Here is a 22,341-nt window from a genome sequence, read left to right as displayed (position 1 = left end):
CTTTGCCTTCAGTACTTCAACTCGAGCCCCGATCTAGCTGAGCATATTCGGGGCGTCCATGTGGATGGACAAAGAGGAGGGGTCAGTACATTTGAACACTGACACATTCTTTATTGGGCTCCATCTTTTGCGGATTCCAACCGATCAATCTCCAAATGGTGGATATTTCAAAGTGATTGAGTCAGCTGTTATTAGACAGTTAAAGGAGAAGTCAAGTCTTTACAATATGGTCCATATGCCCCCACCGGTGAAACACCGCATTCTGAATACTTTGTAATTTTTCGTTTGAGCAACCTAAATTATGAGACAAATCTGCTGATGTACTATTTGTCTTCTAAATGCGTTTCTGCTTATGTGAAAATGGGCCCATTACAGGTACGCTTTAACCCAATATGGGTATGCTTCTGTGCGGACATCACAAAGAGGGCAAAATGTTTTTGAAATAGTATATTCTACTGATATTCACATCGTTTCATTGAGTAATCAATTAAAAACAATTATTTTGCATCAATAAATAATAGCACATAAATATAATGTGCACGTTCAGCAAAGGTTATAGGGGTGTTCACACAGCACACATTTGGTCCGGCGCTGCGCCGATGTATTTTGTTGCAATATATTTTACACCGCAGCAAATTTTGTGGAGCGTTCACACGTACAAAGCCGCTGAGCATATCAGCACCGGCACAGCGTCGGTACAGCCCCACTTGCGTTCACACGGCAGATTCTGCAGCGGAGCAAAACGACAGAAAACAAATGAGCTGTCATGTTGGTTCTTTTTAAAATGAATACACAACTCAAGCGACTACTGGATTGGCACGTCCTTCTCGGTCTCCGTGCCTTCTGCTCGAGAGTGACCCCCCCCAAAAACGTAAATCAACGATGATGATCTTGCCGTGTGAACACCCCTATTGTTTTTGTGCACTTGAGATAACCATCCACAGTATCTGTCTTTTTGAGTGTGTGCATCTTGCAAAGGCTGGTGGCTGGCCTTGTGAGTGATGTGTGTGTCGGCGAGTCAGTGTCGCTGGCTGTTGTTAGCTCATGAAAAAATTATCTTTGCACGCTACACATCAGAGATTTTGCTTGCATTTGTTTTGTGTCATTTCTTTACACTCCCTTTCTGCATCTTGCGGCTTCAGGTGTTTGTGTGTCTGTGGAAGGGTTGCAAGGTGTACAACACCCCATCCACCAGTCAGAGTTGGCTCCAGAGACACATGCTGACCCACAGTGGTGATAAGCCCTTCAAGGTAAAAACTGTCAGCATCATCCAAAGAGAATAAACGATTGGCTTCAACACACACACACACACACAAACAAACAAAGAGAGAGAGAGAGAGATATCCAACATGCGTTCAATGTGTGTCTTATTTCACTTGTCCCATGCTCTGCTTCAGTGTGTCGTTGGTGGCTGCACCGCAAGTTTTGCCTCCCAGGGGGGACTGGCTCGCCACGTTCCCACCCACTTCAGTCAGCAAAGTTCTTCCAAAATGTCCAGCCAAGCTAAACTCAAGGAGGAATCACCTTCCAAGGCTGGCCTCAATAAGAGGAAGAAGCTCAAGAACAAACGCAGGTGCTCCCTACGTACGTAAACTAAAAGGCACACTAACATTACACAGTATACTCACAAACACATCTGTCTGTGCCATTTTCTCCTGATTATATCTCGCCTATATACCCTTGGACAATGGGGCACACATTTTTGATTGATGGTACATTTCCCTCCAAATGTGAAGCCAATGCCTTTTTTCCCTGCTCTGCATGGAAAATAAAATAGAATCTCAGAGAGGAGATTAACAATTCCATTTCCAGGCATTTATATTTGGATCTGATAGACTTGGAAGAATATGTACACGTGCATAATGTGTCATTATTAGGTGAGGAAAAAACAGATCAACTTCAAATCGAATAAATAAAATAAGATGAAATATTTGTTGCAAATCCTTTGCCTTCAATAACTGCCACAAGGCCATTGAAATCCTCAAACGTTTGCATTGTTCTTTCGTGAGGCTCATACAAACTTTCACCACAACCTCTTTCTGTGGTTTTTGGGCGGGGGTTCCTCTCCTCAGTCTCATCTTCCAAAGGTAAAATGGAGGCTCCATCAGAGTTCAAATCTGTAAATTAATTTGATCAGTCAAAGATCTTCCATTTCTTGCCCAATAAACTCCTCGTTGTTTTGGTAGTTTGTTGTAATTATCTTTCTCCACGATGAAATATCTCCTAGTTTGTTGCGTTTTTCAAACAAATGGCTGACAGAATGTTTCTTTAGCCTTCTGCCTGTATTTTGCTGCTATCATCATAATCTCTTGTTCCGTATCAATCCGGAAGATGATCGCATGCGTAGTGCTTGTCTACCGGCATGCGTTATAGGTTGAATCACTGAGCTCCTTTTCATTTTGGGGGGTTGGAGCAGGTAGGAAGAGACCATCCGAATTTGTATGTTAATCCATTTTTGTTCGTTTGCCTCCACTGTCCCTTCACTCTAACAGCGAGGCCCCATGACTTCTTTGACGCTCAAACCATGGATGCCATCCGCCACCGAGCCATCTGTCTCAACCTCTCCACTCATATTGAAAGCGTGGGCAACGGCCACAGTGTGGTCTTCAGCAGCACGGTGAGTGTGTCTCCTTGACCACTATTATTTAGACATCCTCGAGCGTCCATTTTAAGAAGAATTCAAGTGTGTTTGAGCAGCACGCTTTTCCCACGTATGCAGACGGAATAATGTACGTATTCTTACACCGCTGCACAAACAAGTTCATTGCAAGCCGTCTCGAAACTGTGGATGCTGAAACCGTCGTAAAATTGAGGACTCCGTTTTTACTCTTTGAAGGGGGTCAATTATTCATTTTGTCACTGGCTCAAGTACAATAAATGTTTTCTGATGACAAAAAAAGATAATACAAGAGTAGACAACGAGAAAACTCGTTCAGTAGATATGTTTTATAGACAAGTTTATTTTTCTGCGTTCAAGAAATCAGGCTGGCCTGTCGAATGAGTTTTTGTTGTGAATGTTGTGCTTGAGTCTTATATTTGTGTTTTATTTTTGGTCAGAAGGGGGCGAGGTAGTTTCACTTTTGTAGACCATGCTGTTATTTATTTATTTTATTTCCCTCTGTGCACTTGAGCTGAACCTCTTTTTGCCTCAAGGCTTGATGGTGTTTTTCTTTGAATCAGACTTCACAGGAATGACAATGGAATTGTGTTTGTATATATGGTGCTCGTCATTCTAAACTTGACTGTGATGTAATATTAGATGTTCAAAGGCTCATATAGAAACCGCATCATCAACCCACTCAAAAGCTTTTCCAAAAAGACACCATTTCTTACAAATGTAACTTTTTAATCATGACTTTTGACGGGTAGCTTTCACCGTGCAGTTCCCTTAGAGGGCACCCAATCCTTTGCTGCCTGCAGACTATGAAATGCAACGTTTTGGAGTGTGCAGTGACATTCATGCACCACGTTTCACCAACATCTAGTCAGAATCATCTTTATTGGCTGAGTATGCGAAACAGACTATGAATTAGATGCCAGTAATTACTGTCATAAGAAAGACTCTCCAAAATATAGAGGCCCACATATATTATTTATTTCTCCTTTTACGACAATAACTAATTCAGGGCAGGTTTGAAAGTAGCCAGAAATGAATACTGTTGGTGTAAGTGAACATGTATCACTGTACAATGCATTTTAATTGTGCTGTGAGACAATCGCGTGCCACTTGTGGCTAACCTTGTAGAAATAATTAGTGTGTTCATATGATGTAAAAAGCATGTATACCCTCAGAGGGGAGAATTGCAACAACCGCCTGAGGTGCTTTTGATCTCACACTCGACTAACGCATCTTATGCAGATCAAAATATGAAGTCGAAAAACTGCTGTGATGAGAGAAGATTGTTTCTTGTCCTCGTTCATTTCTTGGTCACATGTGGCAAATATACGGTACCCATTTTCATGCATGAAGCAGCCTTTTTTTTTAACTGCAATATGCCTGCATGTGATTATTAGCATGAAGAGCATTAGGTGGGGAAAAAAAAAACACGATCATATGCGGTAATTGAACTACCGGTAAATAAAATGATACTCACTTGCATCTAAATAGGTCAGATATGCTGGGGACCAAGAAGTTCAAACAATGAACATGCATAACAAGGGTTGATTATAGTTCCGTTTTTCAGGACGTATCCGCAATGTTGCACAGATATACTGTGGTCATTTAGCAGGCTGACTCCTGATGGTTGCTTTTTAGTCGTCCTCTGTGGTGTTCTCTTTTCTTGCTTTACTTTGAGTACTGACTGCAAGCTGGGGAATGAAAAATGCAAAGGAAAATCTGCAGACGGGAATTGAGAAGAGCTTAAAGAGAAGTCAGAGCATTTTTGGTGACAAGGTTGTAAGGAGGAAACCTGTCCGGTGGGAGAATGATGGAAGCTTTATGAGAAGAGGGTGAGGAAAGGGATTTTGGTGAATGTCCGGGTCATGGAATCGCAAGGAGATCGTGCGGGTTGAGTGTGTGTTCTCCTTCCCTCCAGCCCTGGAGATTTGTGGGCTAAAAGGACTGTGGCGCTGCATCAGACCACAGGCCCCGGCGGACTCTTCCAGGCTAGGGACAAAGCAGAGCCACGGGGTGGTCCTGTGTAGTTTGGCCAGTGAGCCTGCTGACATGCAAGGGCAAGTCAGCCAAGTTTATGATCGGATATTTTTGTTTTTGCACCCATGTGCGTCATCCAGTGCTTGACCCGCTGACATGAGACAGGGACCCAGTTCGAACCGGCCTGCCCTCCCCCGCCTTTGGTTCTCCCTTTTTCACTGCCTGTTTTGGAGCTGCTCTGATGTTCACTTCTCACCACTCATCCTCCCCTTTTCTACACCTCCTCTCTTAGTGCTTCATTTGACAGATGTGGCGTCATTAAAGCAGGCACCTCACAATTCACTTGATGCGGCTCCAACACAGGCCAGCATATTCATCTTCAGCCTTGACATACTTTACATATCATTCCGTTAAACCTTTGGTCTGTGATCATGAACCAACTTCAGTTTTTTCTGACATTAAAGCAGCTGATACATTCAATTTAGCAGGCCCTTTGTTTGACCTCGGAAATGTCTCATCGTTTGGGAGAATTTAATTTTTTTCAAGGAGCCAGAGAAAATTTTTTTTGTGATAGCTGAAGAACAAAATGAGTCATGGCAAATTTAACGAGGAAAAGAATAGGAAGGTCGAAGGGGGATTCATCTTCAGTGAAATAATTTGCTTCGATATTTTTTGTAAAATAAAATCACAATCGCGATACGATCTGTTCTAGAACACGGGTTGTCCTTCATTTTGTTTGGATTTAAATATTTGTGCAGTCATCATCACAAAACTAACAGTTACAGACAATAACATTTCCAAAGTGCAGGCTACTCGGTCTGTTTTTCTTTTTCATGCTGCCACCTTATTCCACCTCCGGTGAGTTCACAAACCTAAATTAAATTCCTACTTGTGCGTCAATTCTTTCCCCAGCTCAATATTTGTGTGTAATGCACACCTCAACACCGCAACTGTATGCATGAAAAGTACCCTGTCAAAACCGATTACCAAACTAAACACAATATATTCTGGGGCGAAAGCTGGCAAGATGTGAGAAAATCTTCTCGAGGAGGTCTTGGTCTTTTTTAGTTGGTGTTGTGTCCTCCATCCTCTCCTCAAACTAGTTTCCATCCCTGTCACAGTCAGTCTCAGGGGTAACAAAAATAATTTCAGATACTTGTGTGCGTAAGAGACTTTTTTTTTTTAAATCAATGTGAGCTCATTCGCAATCCTAAAAATAGACATTCCTAACTTAAAAGAGCCGATTGATGCAAGCGGTTATATCTGCGACTATTTTTGACGCTGCTGGTTATTTTTCCAGCTCTCTCTTTTCCTATCGACAATATTTATGTGAATTCCAGGCGCGTTTTACTGTAAACTGACACAGCAGGACAGACGGAATGTTATGCAGTCAGTGAAGGCCAATGGGATTAAACATTCTGTTTCGTTTTGCGTTTTTTTGTTCATCTGTATTTTCAAAAGTTGAAGGTTAGGAATCTTGGCCGGTCATGCTGCGATTTGTTTGGTGGATGAGTAAAAGCAGGTTAAGTGGGCTTAACTGGCCGTTCACCTGTCTGAACAGAATGCAATGAGTGATCGTAAGTGTACTCCCTCGCGTTTGCCGATTATCAAGAGTTTTTAGTTAATTTCCGATACAACAGAGGGCTGAGAATTGTATGTACAGTAGTTGAAATTGTAGCATAAATTAGGCTATGTTGTGTGGTTGCAGAGTCTTGAAACAATAGTGGCCTTGTTGGTTTACCCACTTGTCCAATTTAGTTTAACTAAATATAGGGCGGCACTGTGATCGACTAGTTAGCACGTCTGCCTCACAGCGCAGAGGTGCAGGGTTCGATTCCAGTTACGGCCTCCCTGTGTGGAGTTTGCATGTTCTCCTCGTGCCTGCGTGGGTTTTCTCCGGGTGCTCCGGTTTCCTCCCACATTCCAAAAATACGCATGGCAGGTTAATGGAACACTCTAAATTGTCCCTAGGTGTGAGTGTGCGCGTGGATGGTTGTTCGTCTATGTGTGCCCTGCGATTGGCTGGCAACCGATTCAGGGTTGTCCCCCGCCTACTGCCCGGAGGCGGCTGGGATGGGCTCCAGCACCCCCCGCGACCCTAGTGAGGATCAAGCGGTACGGAAGATGAATGAATGTATGAGAAACAAGGCATTTCACATATGGCTGCCATGTATATTTCACCTAAAAATATGACAACGAATCAATAATTGCTCGTCCATTGTTCCGGTCAGGAGAATATCTTCAAATGTTCGTCTGTCCCTTAAGGGTCTGGTGATGCGCAACAGAGGACGGGTTCCATTGAAAATAGAAGTAAAACTTCATTCCGGCATGCATTATTAAGAGCCCTTACATTGCTGCTTGTAGTTAATGATCAGCCACTGCATCACTCAGTGAGATGTTTGAATTATGACGCCTCATAATTCCTGGGAGTAGGGTTTGTCTTTGAAGCCACTTCCCTACGCACAAGGGAAACCGATTCCATCGTGCTTGTTGGATCACAGCTTGCTTTGAATTTTTACACTAACTGGATGCAATCTGTTGGTTCAACTTCTCCATGTATGCCGTTTGTTTTCCTAAGCATTTCTCAATGGTTGCAGATCACGATGACCGTAATTCATTGTACAAAGAACAAAAATAATTTTACTGGGCATACTTTAATGGTTTTTTTTGGCCTTTATTTGTTGCCGTGCAGGTGCTGGCCAAAAGGAAGGAGGGCTCAGGAAAAGTGAACGTTCTCCTACACTGGATACCTGAGGACATGTGAGTACATCTTCTTCTATGTTGCAATAGTTGGAATACTGAAAAACAAAAGTATCATTACCGGAATACACAATAGGTTCAGGGGTCACTCCTTAAGACCTTCTATGACTCTGTGGTGGCTTCGGCCATCCATTATGGCATTGTCTGCTGGTCAGGCAACATCTCAGCCCGGGACAGAGGCTGGAGCGACTGGTCAGGAGGGCCAGTTCTGTCCTGGGCTGCTCCCTGGACACTCTGGAGGAGGTGGGCAACAGGAGGATGCTAGCTAAACTAAAAGCTATGATGGACAGTCGCTCCCACCCTGAAAGCACTGGGTAGCTCCTTCAGCCAGAGACTGTTACATCCGCGCTGCAAGAAGGAGAAATACTGCCACTCATTCCTACCGACTGCTGTCAGGCTGCTAAATAAACCCACGTGAAAACCTGGAATCACCCCCATCCATACAGTGTAAATAGCACAGCCACCTTATGCAACATACATGCAGTTGCATACATGCGTATATCTATAATTTATATTTTATATTGCATTCTGTACTGTGTACAGTTCTTTTTTTCTGAAACATTTATTTTGTGCATGCAATACATTGTTTTTCTTTCTTTACGCTGGATACTTTCCCCATATTCCCAAACCATGGCCATTACTGCAACCATAGCTGAGTGGAGGAGAACCTTGGTGCGAGCTCGTGGAGCAATTGAAAAGGCCATGCAGGGTCAGCACTGCGCCTATGAACGGGGCTCGTCTCATTGTTACTGAGCTTCACAATACTCTGATGTCTATGTACGTTGTTGCTTGAGGGGAGCGACCACTACTGCAGTCTCATTAAAGGCTTTGACTGCACGGCCTCTGAAGATGATCATAGAGCAAAAGGGACGTCAGCTGAAGGAAAAGTTACAATTGAGCAGAAAAGTTGTAAAGGGAGATGAATGGAAGAAAGACTAGAAAGGTGAGAGGCTTTTTTTTTTTTGCAAGCAGAAATTTTAAAGGGGAAAAAAATTGATGACTTGTGGTCATTTAAAATATGTCAACTGAAATCAAGACCTAGATACTGTATATGTTTTAGGAAGAAAATTATTTGACTCCGAATGGACTAGTGGAAGTTACATACAAGATGGAAAAGAGAGCTTACGACACGGTTTCGAAAGTAGCTGTGAGCTACAAGGTTCCTGAAGCCTAACTTGCTTGAGGTAACGTGTCAGTGGTGGCTCCACTTTGGGGAATCATCAGGAAAAGTACAATTCAATTGGTTCAACATTCGTCAGTAAGAGTAGTACGAACGGCACTATTAACATGGAAGTGACACCCAAATAAAATACTTCATAGTGCATGTGCCTTTTGTTCACGCTACAGCAAATATTCTCCATGTGGAAGTCACATTATTAATGTTGGTGTTCGCCATTTCACGTTGTGGTTGTCTGGCGCTCATTAACTCCATTCTGAGCACTTGCAATTTACTGAATATGAGGGGACATGTGATTCCAGTAAACACTAATTTAAAAAGTTTACTGTAAGGTCAATCTGAAAGGAATCCGAGATAGTTTTAAAAATTGTCTTCTATTCAGTTTTTTAATGAGGGGCTATCTTTCTGACTTGGATCTGAAGTTCTAAGCAGTCAATGACTGGCTGACCTTGAGATGTTTTGCCAAGATTTTCATGCATGCCAGTGAAGAATATCCAATTTCTTTGCATTCAGCAGCAAATTGTTTGCTTTGGCTGCAGGTATTGACTCTGGATAATATCATTCTATAGCGCAGGCCACCATTAAACACTTGCGCAGCATTTTAGTTCAGTTCCAACACTTTAAAAATGTATACGTTTTTGATTGTCAGACTTTTATTTGACAACATTTTGATGTTTTTTGCCAATAGAACTCGTGCCCTCGGACGCTTGCTATACCATGAGAACATCACAAACAGATGTCTCCCAAGCATGGATTGTATTGTAACTTAACATTTATTGTATCCCAAAAAGAGTCGCCTTGGTAATACTGGCAAGCAGATTTAACATTTGAAGTCGAAGTTTGATGCTTGGAAATTGAGGTGTCTTCAACCTCATTTAGCTATTGACTGTGGCTTGTGACTAACAGTGCAGTCAATATCAAATGGATATTACTGTTGCATGATTGTTTCATGTGAAATAAATGTATTTTTATTTGGCTGCATTGAAACGCGCACCCGCTGAAGTGCCTCAATAACGCCTCTATGTAGGCCTGCCCCTCTCTACTTTGCACACTGATGTCTTTTAAAATGACATTTGAATCCTGCAGTCATTCTGCTGAGTCCCAAAGAAAGCCTTTTAATATGCTAGCAATTTAATACACGGTGCTGCTTTGTGTTCAACTTATTGCTCCTGTCATTTCAGCGACCATCGAGATTTGGCAAGAGCCATCAATCCACATTGCAAGTATGGGCTTCTCCCGAGCAGGCAATCCCCCGGTAGCTCTCTCAAAAGAGGCCTCGCTTGAAAAACACATTTCTGCCTCTTCAATAATCAAGACAAATAACATTCTCTTCTGGAAAGTAAACCAGATACATTTTTGAAAAATCTGGTTTGGTTGACCAAATGAGTGTGAGTTTGCGTGCGCATAGATGTGTGCAGCATGATTTGGATGACTTGTGCCACAGCAGAGTCACTATGACATGTTGTGGGTGACGCTGGAGTTGAGCAAACGCATGCGAGCGTGACACATGGAATACAATTGGATGTTTACTGAGCATTTAAAACCCAGCAGGGGGAGGTTTGCTTTGTCCGTGGAACGCTAACTTGAGACCAAGCCAAACGTTAATGATGTGTCAACAGGGGTGGGGGTTTCATTTGTAACTGGAAATGCCCTACTCTGTGTTGGTACTGTTGTACACGGAGACTTCTTTGTACGCACATTTTGGACGATGATAACACGATTTGTTTAATTTTGAACAGTTTTACCACAAAAGAACCTCTGGAATTCAAATTGAAATATGGCGCTTTTCGAAAAGTTCAGGAATTGTATTTTCAGAGTCACTTTAAAACCTTAAGCAAAATGATCCAGGCATGATGAAAGTTTAAACATTGACTTTGACTTCATTTTGATTCAGGGAAAAAAATACCCCACTACATTTAATGCTCAAAAGTATTTGGACCTAGTGAGAGACATATCTGAACATACGTTTTAATACTATGAAAGAAATCATTTGATGATAGCCATGGTCTGTTGACTTTAGCCAGCCATTGGCTGCAAATTATGTTTCGTCCAACTCCTAAATGCGTTTAATTTTAGTTACATGTCACAGAAATGTGTAATGTGTTTTGGAACAGACGTAAATACTTTTGAAAACCTTACTTAAAAGTTCAAAGTCTAACCATAAATCATCTTGATTAATTTCAGATCAGTTGTTCTTTTTTGAGGCAACTCCACAAATAAATTATCTAAAATACTCCCAACCTCATTGTACGCGTTGTAAATTTTTTATTCTTTTTATTTTCATCATGTCGGTGGACACATGCCCAGAGACCAGCATTTTGTTTTTATGATCAAACGCTGGCCTATTTTAGAGTGAAGTATTATTTTTTTCGCTGACCTTGCCTTATGAATTAACTCAGCATGACAGTAGCAGCTGAAGTTTATCATGTTAGCCCTCTGTTTCAATGGGAAGCCGGAGCACAGGTTAAGCTTAAATAATTCTTACGGTTAGTTGTTAACATTCAATATTATTCATAGAATTTGCATCGTGTGACTTGTTTGACCTGCAGGATTTTGAAGATGGCAAACAAATAATTGCTGACAGTCAAATACAAGAAATGCAAATGAAATAACTTCAGGTATACATTTCCTATGTCCTTTCCCTGACCTTTAGTAAAACACTTCCTACATTTTTATGATGATGATTATTTTTTTTTCTACACTCTTCCTCCAGTGGCCTAAATGCACTGCATGTGAACTACCTTCACGCCAAACAGACTGATTAAAGCATGTGAATAAGCGATTTGGCAGAGAGTGTGTGCGCGTGTGCGTGTGCGTGTGTGCGTGTGTCTCAGGGGGCTCCAGTGATGACGCACTTAGTGACGAGGGGAATGCTGGGGGTGGAGAAGAGGGTGGGCTGAGAGGGATAGGGTGCGGGAGGGGGGGGGGGGGGCACAGTCGACTCGCTTAGCTCTTTGTTTCCGTCTTCTGCAAGCGCCCATGCCACGCCGAAGCGCACACACTCCCTCCTTTCAAGGGGACCGCACTGACGTGGGTACAGTAAGGTGCAGCTGAGCACTGCAAGCCACCCTGTGCATTTGTGTGAGCTTGTCATCCCCCTTCACCTTCGTCTCAAAGATAGTAAAAGACTTTTTGCTCTGCTGCCGCATCTCATTAATAAGTGCTCTAAGTAGTTTCATGTGCACTTGGGTCACATGCAGATTTAAATTGGTATGATGTTTGTCGCTTCTTGTTTCCAAATCAGCTCCTGTATTTGTTTGTGTGTCTGGGCAAAGGCGCGTGCCCTCATACAGAGAAAGGTGTTAACATTCCCGCGACTGAAGGGCCTCTTTGTCCATTTCTTTCACGCTTAACTACCGGTACATGTTCCCTGGATGTGTTTCCTTCCAGTCTGCCTGACGTGTGGGTGAATGAAACGGAGCGGCCTCAGCTGAAGACCAAAGTGGTGCACTTATCCCAGTTGCCGCAGGAAACCGCCATGCTGCTGGACCCCAACATATACAGGTGAAAATCTGTGTGATACCACAGAAGTAACATAATGTTTGACTTGGTTCAGCTTTCAGAGCCACCAGGGGGCACCGGTTCCCTGCTGCCAGCCCCTCCTATAGTTTGTCAGCCTTTGTCAGTAGCTCAATTTTATGAATGCTCCCACAACCTGTCCAATTACAGTACGTATGCAGTAATATATATATATATATATAGAGAGAGAGAGAGATATAGTAATATAATCAAATGTTTTTTAAACATAGTAGAGACATCTTACAAAGACTTCATGATGACATGAGTATGTTTGTCTGCAGTTCTGCAAGACCCTTTAAGAAACGGGTTTGCCTTTATAGAAACGACAACATAGCTAAAAGTGATTTCTCAAACAGGAACTGAAAATAGGAATAAGAACTAAAGGATATATACAATGCAAACAAAAAGGCTGATAGATCCTAACTGCACCTGAATATGCTTCGGTGTCGGTCAATCCTAGTGGACTGTGGTTTCACAGTTCAGTATCCGGGTAATTGTCACACCTCAGTGGGTGTATTTCCAGGTTGTTTCATCACATTAAATCCAGAAACAAAGGAGATTGTCTCTGACAGCAAATGTGTCAGTGAGATGATCAGTGCCTACATGGAAGTTAATATCAAGAACAGTTGCAGCGCCTTCAATTTTATTTTGACCATAAATCTTTACAGGCGTGGCATTGGAGGCCCAAATGTTGCATCATTGTCAATTGTCAAGATGAGATGAAACACTTGTTTTCATACTCTGACCTTAGGTAATGTTTAGTTATGAAGTAAGTAAATTACGTGAGACAATGTAAACACATTGTTGAAATTGATTACCACAAGATCCCATTCACTTTGTGTACTTTCTCTTTCAAGACAATTCTTTCCATATCTTTCCAGAGCGCTTCCACAGAAGCGACTAAAGCAGAGGTAAGTTTCATCCACTTCAGACAGTCATCATGGTGGTATGTACATAAAATATTTCACAAATGATACTACTAGATCATTTTAAAATTAATTTTAAAATCAATTAAGCAAAATATATCACCCGAACATACATGTATTGCCGTACTGTACTTTTGCTGTTTTTAAAAAAATATTTAATGGAGGGTGGGTGGAGAAAAAGCATGTTGAAAATGTATCGGTGTCTTTTGAGGAATTTTCGGTGTTTAAAAAAAATAATTTAAAAAAACTACTGCACTCATTTCAATGGGTGTCAATTAATACACAGATTTGCAGGGCAGGCCGCCCTATACTGTACTACTGGGTTGGTCTACTACTTGACTCACTCGACTATTCGTGGTCATTAGTAAAAGTCTTTCTGAAAACGAAGCTAATAATACAGGGTGCCCCATAGGAAAAATAACGTCTCTTGACAGCCACCATTTTTTATATTATGTGCTCTGTATGGATGATTTCAATTTGTTGCTCTTCATTCAAATCCATACCCTAGGTTATCTTAAACATAAATAAGTATATGTTTGAACCGTATGTATGAAATGCATTATTTGTATATGGAGACTTGTGGGACACCCTGTTCATTTTACATAGACTAAAATAGTTCAGCACTAAATGCGTGAAATAAAATAAAGATTGTCAGAGCACAATCGACCAACATTGCTCATGTTTTTAATTGTAATCGGTCATTCCTCACTAAAAACATCTCTCACTCTCTCTCACATTTCACTCAGCCTGTAAGGAGACGTCTCTGGACTGAATTTTTATTCCTTGGTTTTAGAAGTTAATTAGGATCGGACACGCGCCACAGTCGTTCTCTGGAATGGCACATGGAACAATTTGAACAACTTGCCTTCATCAGGAACTCTGGAGATTTTTTTTTTTTGAAAAAAAAAAAGAATTTGAAAAGTATACTTTCTCCTCATACCCAATGTTCTCACAACTGTGTAGTGGAACAAACATTTTCAGTGTTTTTGTAAAAAATGAAGTATGCAAAGTTGTAACTTATTTTTATAACTTAAACAATTTGGTCATGGTTGTGTATTTGTGTGAGCAATGTCACCGTATTTACTGTGATAAGCTATTTTAATTGTCAGTAGTGAGGACACTTGAAGTGTTTAGATGGTCTTAAGCAGTATTAAATATATACTGTCGTAATGGAGTAATTTTGACTGGCTGCGTTGACCCGTGGGAACTATATACATGTGACAGAAGCAATAACTGCTGATGATGCTTTGCGATGACCAACTTTATCAAAAAGAGACTTGATAAGCACCGGCATACCAAATTGCACCTCACCTCTTTCACTTCCCCGGTTTCCAATATGCATATATTGTGTATGTCCGATTCCTTACCAATCAACTGTTTCAGCAATCTGAATTCCTTTTAAACTGGTCCTGTTTTCTACTATCTGTTGTCCTGTTTCAGTGGGGTATTGTGTTTCTAATAAAACAAGGGCCATAACGAGAGTTGACAAATGGAGGTCGTTTTTTTAATTACGAGGGTGCGAGGTGTGGAAGTGCCAGAAAGAAGCAATACCTCCATTGTGTTTACATAGGAGGAATTGGTTGCCTTATTTGGCATTCTCGAGCCAAAACGCTTTGGGAACGTGCTGTGAACAAGCTAATGATTCGGCCAGCAGGCAGAACCCCTGTCGGCCTCAGCTGAAAACTGAGTTCAGGGGAAGGTCTGCTCTGCTGCTCTTTATTAGCTTGTCCATTTGTCTCTTCCCGCATATGGGCTTCATTCAACTTGAGCTCTAATGGAGTTGATGATGGCACGTTCATGTATTCAATTTGCAGTAAAGAAGGTGGGTGGAGTGAACGTTTGAATGTAGAGCATGCAAGTGTTAGTAATGCAGAATTCAGTATACCGCGTGGGTACTGAAATACAAGGCTATTAAAGTTTTTTATAAATAAAGGCCCACACATATTTTTTTAAATGGGGCCATGTTCCATTTAAGGCCAGTCAGTCCGCATGCTGGAATACTGTTCAAAACGAAAATCCGAACTAAAATAAAATGTAATTTCCATGTTCACAACTTAGAATAAATAGTTGAGCAAAACAAAACATATCCCCTGTCATTAATCCAAAGCTAAAACAACAAGAAAGAAGGAAATATGCCTTGCTCTTCTATTATTCAGTGGCTTTGCACTTTGTGTGCGCCAACATGTGCTTGTGTTTTCAAAGAGAAAAAAAAAATACAGAGGAGTAATAAGTGAACCCAACCGTAGGATTATTAACAAAGATGACATTAAATTAACTCACACTCACAAATGACATTGACTAAGCGCACTTAGCAACATGTATACAGATAACATACTTTGTCATATCTTCTGTTTGATGCTCCTTTTTTTTCTGAAAGACAAAGTGCCACACTTGGGTTGTGAATTTAAGGCCTTATGCTCAGTAACTGTCACTACGTAACTTCACATAAAACACAATCTGAATCGCACCCAGACTACTTCTGCAGCCACGATGTGATGCCACTCCCATGCATTGACGTCGCGTGCCGCCTGAACTCCACCACTCCAATAATAAACGTACCAATTAACGCAAAAGTAATAAATGCTTAAGGCCCCTAAATTCTAAAGATTAACCTATTTCTCACAAACAATGAAGGACCCTCGCTCACATGCTCCACATCATTTACAAGTATTATTTGCAGGTTTGTAAAGCTATGAGTGGTAATTGAAGCGGGATGGTGGGGGAGATCATGTTCTGGGTTAATTACTGACCATCTGTGTGTGACAAAGTAGTATTCTAATCTGCATAAAGGTTCGTTACGCTTACTTGGTAATGATCATGCATATCGTCACAGCTAATAAATCTTATTTGGTGCTCTGCCTCTCCATTGTGAAGTATTGTTCCGCATCTATGCTGAGAATCATTTTTTTTTTCCCCTCCAGCAGCCCTTAAAAGGTTCAGATTACTGTGTGCGTGCGTGGGTGGCGCCGATGTGAACTTGAGTCAACCAAATGACTCTCTTTTGGAGTTGAAATTACTCTGACTTGCAATGAACTGGCAAACAAATGTATTCTTGTTATTTTTCAAAGGATCTGGGCACTCAGCCCACATTATATTCAAACAATTCCGGACAATTCCATGATATCATTCCCAAACTCGTTCTATAACTCGGTGATGGCCTCGGCCATCCATTATGGCATTGTCTGCTGGTCAGGCAGCATCTCGGCCCGGGACAGAAAGAGACTGGAGCGACTGGTCAGGAAGGCCAGTTCTGTCCTGGGTTGCTCCCTTGACACTCTGGAGGAGGTGGGCAACAGAAGGATGCCAACTAAGCTAAAAGCTATGATGGCCAGTCCCTCCCACCCTGAAAGCACTTGGTAGCTCCTTCAGCCAGAGACTGTTACACCCGCGCTGCAAGAAGGAGAGATACCGACGCTCGTTCCTACCGACTGCTGTCAGGCTGATGAATAAAAAATAACAATCATAATAATAATAATAATAATTTTTATCCATTTGTGTTCATATTGTATTTAATTGAAAGATGTTTGTTGTTTTTTTTTCTCTTTCTCCTTTCTACATACATTCTTGCTGCTGGAGGCTGTAAATTTCCCCATTGTGGGACGAATAAAGGATATCTTATCTTGAATATTTTACATGTATTGACCATGACCTAGAACTTTTCTGTGCATTTTATTGCATTTCATGATTTTATTTTTTTGAAAGGAGTCTACTTAGTCAAGATCCAAGAGAATTATTTGAAGGAGATTGCAATTGAAACAAAAGCACATTGTTTCTGAGGCTTTTCTATACTTAATCTTGAGTGAACGGAATGATGAGTGGAAGGCCAGTGTTGTTTTGAGGCGATCAACTATCACACTGACGCCAAATCCTGATCATCATGATTGATGGGCACGCTCCTTCCTTGAAAGGGGAACACTTGATTGATATACGCTTTCACTTGTGGACTCCCTCTTAAAGCCTCCATTGAGCTACCACAAGACCAAAGGCTGAATGGAATTTGCAGAATGAGGTATCCGTTGCTTCTCGTGTTCAGTGATTAAAACTTGAAAACCATCCGCAACTTGGCTCACATTTGCTCCGGAATGATCCATTGGTGGGCCTCACTGCGCTACACACGTGGTGGCAGTTGAAACCATTTCTCTACGCAGTATATGACTTGGTGAAAAGCTGCATTGAATCAATGACAATTGCATACAGTATTAACCTGAGGACTTTATGGGTCTTTGTTAAAACATTTGAATAATGTAAAATTGATCATTCAATTGTGTCATACTTTTTTGTTTTGGGTTCACACCGCTGCATTTTATAGTTTGCATCTTGGAAACATAAAACATGTACAACAGTAGCGTTGCATGACTACAGTGGTGCAAGTGAAGTGTTGTGATCTGCTTGGTTGTGTTGAACATGTACTGTCATTATTTCTCACAAATAGAAGCTGTAAAAGATGGTTCCCCATTACGATCGGTCTGATCAACTGTACACTGACATGGAATTAGAAACACTCATGCCCTGAAAGACTGAGGTTGAGGAGACCATGTAAGCGGTCGTAACAGTTGACCTGCAAGCAATGGTATGGCCTCTCTGTGAATGAGTTAATGTCGAGCTCTGCTATTGCGTTTGCCCATTTCTCATTTCAGCTGGCAGATTATGTGCCACTGTGCTGGATGGCCCCTTTGGCCATTTTACCAACATACTTTCCCTTATGCTGCTTTTACATCAGACGGCGCAGCTGAGCCATTGCAGTTGCTTTTATTTATAGGCAGTATTTCGTCATATCCACATTGTGTCATCAGCGCTTTGTGGAAGAAAGAAAATGCAACCGTAACATTAAATGGGCTTGTGTCTTTACTTTTGTTGTTCAAACTCATAATTCTGTTCTATGTTCAGAGATTGTGCAGAAATACATGTATTTATCGTACCTCGTTTATCCTCTGCTTTATGTGCTATTAAGAGCTTGACCATTCAATGTAGATTCTAAAGAATTGAGCAGTTGATGATCATATGCAAAAAAAAAGAATCAAATCCAAACATTTGTTCTGCTTTCTTGTATGTGAATTGGTTCCTTGTTGTCCATGATGTCAAATTGACTTGTTAACATTCTTAGACTGTTTGGGGCAGGAACGGCAAACAGGTTGATTGCAGCACACTGTGTAGTAATGACAAATGCAGAAATAGTTAGCCTGAGCTGTTTGTGTGTGTGTGTGTGTGTGTGTGTGTGTGTGTGTGTGTGTGTGTGTGTGTGTGTGTGTGTGTGTGTGGTGGGGGGGGTTCTTCTTCTTTTTTTCCTCCCATGAGTTTCCGTTGTGAATTTAGGCCCTCGGGAGCACCAATTAGTGAAGGCATATTGGCATCGGCTTCTCCACTCCCTTCCGTGAAACAGTGCAGATGCATTGTGCCCCCAACACTTTCCTCTGAAGGACAGATGTAGCTATATGGGGATAATGTTGCATCTGTTTCACCACTTCTGCAGCCTCAGGGAAACTTAAATGTTTTGTGTGTGTTACAATTGTAATGTGCAACACGTACTGTAAGTCCTGCCGCACATCCAGGGCAAAACATGAATGTGGAAAGTTGAGCATGGCAAAAAAACGAAAAAGAAAAACATTCAGTTTGCCACACACCAAGCGACTGAACACCGCACAACAAGTGACGTGCTGCAATGAAAAATCGTTTTTTAATGCTCTATGTACAGTATACTATATTAATGTTTATCGAACCACAAAAAACATGGCCTGATTGTCAAGGAAGCAGTGAACACTATTTTAACAAAGAGAGGAAACATGTAAGAATAAAGGTGTGTGTACCCCCTTTTACGAACTGCACCCTGTATTTCAGTGGCAGGTGTTCTTTGCATTTAGCTTTATCTTCACGGGTAGAAATGAACCTACTGTATAATATTTTTAGGGTAAAACACATCATTATCTGCGTCGTGACGAAGTTCACATTATGAATCGCAGCAAAACCACTTGGCGATTGTCCAGAATTTCTCGCCGAACCGCGCACTACGCGGGACAGGTCGGTCTGTGTTTGGAGCGTGCCACTCGGCATGTGGAGGGTTGAAAAAGATGGAGGGAGCGACACGGAGTATCGATTTGTCAGGTTTCACAAATGTGATTGCTCGCTATCAGGCGCACTTCACGGTGACGGAGGCGTCAGCTGAGCAATTGAAGCGGTCTAATTGCTATCTAAAGTGAAGCTCCTCCCTCCCTCATTATTTCTCCGATTATTAAACGCACTTCAAATGTGATTGGCTTGGTGTACTTTCCTCATGGCCCCCCATTTTTTTTACTACACTTGAGCAATTTCTGAGAATTGCTCCAGGTTCTCTCTTCTCTGTGACGTCTTCTCCCATTCTCTTGTCATTATTGCCTTGGAATGGACGCATTGTTTCTCCAGTGCCATTTCACAATAAGCAATATCAAATAATGATGTCCATCACCACAAAGGAGATTTGTTTGGCGTTTATGTCTGTAATTGTCTCTTTGTGTTGATTGTTTGCACAGCAGTGCGTTTACATCATGGGTGGTTTTGTCGCCGTCCACAAAATGCAATCATTCAGATTTATTCTTGCATAGACTTGTATCTTCTTTCACAAAATTAACTTTGTCACAGGGATTAAAAGACAAAATCAGTAGTTGGAAAAAAAACTTGTTAAATCAGTTCTCCCCCTCTCTGACAGAACTGGGAATGATCTTCGTCTCATGCATGTATACCTAATGCTGGGTTAGTGAACTCATTGATGTGGTTGGTTGTGTCACCGCTGAATTCACTCATCCAAATGTTGAGTACCCTAGAGACATGAAATTACTGAGATATGAATGAGATGAACAAAGTACACGATCGAACATTGTCAGGCTGCTTGTCCCAGTCGAATATCGTGCAAATGAAGCTGTTGGCCTGAGCTTGTAGGGTCCAGCTGACTCACCAGGTTTGTGTTTGTCTGCCTGCTCAGGTCAGATTACCTAAAGTAGTGGTTGTTGTCTGTCCAGTTATAAACACACGCACACACACATGGCCATGTCACGCTAGCTCTGGCATGGAGGCTTCCTCCTTCATCCATGTCTTTGAACGGGCTCTCCCAAAGCCAGCTGCATTTGCAGATATGGAAAAGGCCTGTGTTCCCGATCAGTCATGAATGGATGGGCAGCAGCTGTGCTTGTCAGGAATTAGCATCATAAAGTGTCATGGAATCGTGGCTTAACTTTGTCCTTTTCACGGGTAGCAGTTATATGCTGCAAGCATTACTGTCCTTCACTCAACTCAAAGAAAGCGGGTCTTGTCAATTTCACGTGTCATCCTGTTGTACTGTTACATTCGTGGGACGTATGTCCATCGGTCAAGTTTTGGCGTGCAATTTGTTTCAGGAGTAAGCAACCAATGAGATTAAATCTTGCATTTACGTAAAACGTGGCATGTTTTGACGATGACCAGTCCCCAGATGTCGGCTGTTCCAAAATCGTGTCGTTGCTGGCCAGGTTATGTAACCTTCACCTCATCATGAAATGTTGTGCGCATATCTGCGTTGGCTAAAGGCATGATGACAAGCTGCCTCCTGCTCTCCAAGGGAGCACAGGAGAGCGCTGACGACGAGGGCTGTGCACAGAGTGCCGCGATGTGCTGCAGTAGGGGCGGGGCCGCGCACACAGGGCCATTTTGTAGCCTCCTTCCTCTCAGGGCTCCTTTGGCCTGTGTATAATTGATGAGTAGAGTGAATAAGAGATGCATTTGTGACTGTCAGCCAGCCTGATTGGGACGGACACGGCTCAAGTCGGGCTCTCCTTATCTGGCTGATGATGACAATGATGAGGATGAGGTTCCCTGTACTCTTTAACGACACTGTCGTCGCTGCTCTACCTCTTCAAGATGGCAATGGTGGGGGGTGCTGCAAATGAAGAGGCGAAAGGAGAGTCAGGATGAGAGCCAGGGTCAGTGCATTAGATCAAGTACAAATCCTTCACCTTTGATTCACGTGAAAAATTCGTAGTCACACACATTCTGCTGGGGTGCCCTCGGTTTCATTCTAATTTCGAAAAATGCTTTTTTTTCTGACGTGCTTAAGGCATCAGAAAAAAACATGCATTTTTGTAACTGTTGGCTATTTTTGCAAAACTTTTCATGCACACAAGAAAATCTTTCACCAAACTGGCAAATCATTGTGGTACTCTTGCAACAGCAAATATTTTTAAGTTTTGCATAACTCTTCAAACCTTTTGGATTTTTTTCGATCGATCAATAAACACAAACCATCATATTATAAGCAAAAAATGCACCAACTACACGCTGATGGGAAGAATGAAAACCATCTGGCTTTTGCTTTCTCTGTGCACACTGTGGGCAATGTCAGTTTGAGGTCATACTTTAGTCGTAGTTCTATAAACATTCGGGGATCCAAATTCCAATTAATTAATTAATTTATTTATTTATTTATTTGCTCAAGGTCTTCACTACCGTCAACATAAAACCAACACAATACTGTGTTTTTCCATGTCAACCTGACCAAAGCAGTAATTTCACGAATAAAGAGAGAGAGAGAAAAAAACAACTCTTGGCGTCCATCTGGGTCATTCCATGGTTGATTTACATGGTCCACTATTGTAGCTCTGATGTCATCAGTAATTCTATTTCTTCCTCTCCATCCTCCTCCATCTTCTTGTCCTCTTCCTTTTCTCACTCTTGCTTCCTCGTCTCCACGTCTTCTTCCTCAGCCTCCTCTAAGTATTACTCTTCTCACACTTCCTGTATTATACGTTTGGAAATTGAGCGCATCACAATGGGTTACATTTACAGTTTTGGAAAAAGAGACCTGGGCAGCGGGTTGTCCTAATTCTGTTGCAAAGTGTTTGTTACAAATGTACAAACTCACTGCAAATCGGTGATTGTGCTTTTAGTTTTGCTAACTCTGTGACTGGCCTTGGAGTTGATATTAATAGTTTTAGAAAACCCCAAACCCACACCGGTGTGATTTAATCATTATCTACTTGCTTGGGCTTGTGTTTTTGTGATGTATGATGTCATTCATGATGGCCAAAGTTTCGTGTGAATTCAGGATCATCTATTTTCTGAAGTTGAGTTCCGGATTATAAAATCTTAGACTTGTGACTTGATGGTTCCTCTGCAGTGCCTGCAGTGCCTTGTGCATAGTTCTTCGGTTTTAGGAATTACTACAGCGATGCTGTTTGTGATTGCCGCAGTGATGTTACCTTCTGATTTATTTAATTTTTTTCTCTTGGACTAAATGGCGCATAGAATGTCTACATTTATACCATCTGTTTTAAATACGCAAGTGTGGTCAACTAGATTCACCAAGTTTCGATTTGTACTAAAACAAAAGGCCGAGGGGCACTGCTATGGCACTTGGGAGATGA

The 22,341-nt window shown here is 41.7% G+C and overlaps 2 protein-coding genes across 9 annotated transcripts in view; one reads left to right on the top strand and one right to left on the bottom strand.

Annotated features, from left to right (window-relative positions):
- Nucleotides 1-22,341, bottom strand: part of LOC127598052 (tumor protein p53-inducible protein 11-like) — an 823,313-nt gene that overhangs the window by 600,537 nt on the left and 200,435 nt on the right. The gene's annotated exons all lie outside the window — the stretch shown is intronic.
- The window catches only part of LOC127598041 (zinc finger protein aebp2-like), a 34,365-nt gene that overhangs the window by 1,707 nt on the left and 10,317 nt on the right, over nucleotides 1-22,341 (top strand). Inside the window, exons 2-11 of one of the 8 annotated variants that reach the window (XR_007961831.1) lie at nucleotides 1-81; nucleotides 1,143-1,250; nucleotides 1,398-1,584; nucleotides 2,493-2,617; nucleotides 7,287-7,354; nucleotides 8,007-8,099; nucleotides 8,180-8,297; nucleotides 8,415-8,538; nucleotides 11,922-12,035; nucleotides 12,932-12,961. The exon at nucleotides 1-81 is cut by the window's left edge and continues 130 nt beyond it. Coding sequence is in view for 6 of the 8 variants with exons in the window: in XM_052061542.1 (XP_051917502.1) it covers nucleotides 1-81; nucleotides 1,143-1,250; nucleotides 1,398-1,584; nucleotides 2,493-2,617; nucleotides 7,287-7,354; nucleotides 7,431-7,623 (762 nt within the window). In the remaining 2 variants the exon portion in view is untranslated. Of the gene's footprint in view, nucleotides 82-1,142; nucleotides 1,251-1,397; nucleotides 1,585-2,492; nucleotides 2,618-7,286; nucleotides 7,355-7,430; nucleotides 7,955-8,006; nucleotides 8,299-8,414; nucleotides 8,539-11,921; nucleotides 12,036-12,907; nucleotides 12,962-13,722; nucleotides 14,451-22,341 lie in introns of those variants that run through there. The other 7 variants (XR_007961830.1, XM_052061543.1, XM_052061544.1 and 4 more) reach the window with 7 other exon arrangements.

Source organism: Hippocampus zosterae, chromosome 3 (assembly GCF_025434085.1).
Source record: "Hippocampus zosterae strain Florida chromosome 3, ASM2543408v3, whole genome shotgun sequence".
Classification (NCBI taxonomy): Eukaryota; Metazoa; Chordata; class Actinopteri; order Syngnathiformes; family Syngnathidae; genus Hippocampus; species Hippocampus zosterae.
Note: the sequence above shows the minus strand (reverse complement) of the source record. Positions and strands in the feature narration are given on the sequence as shown.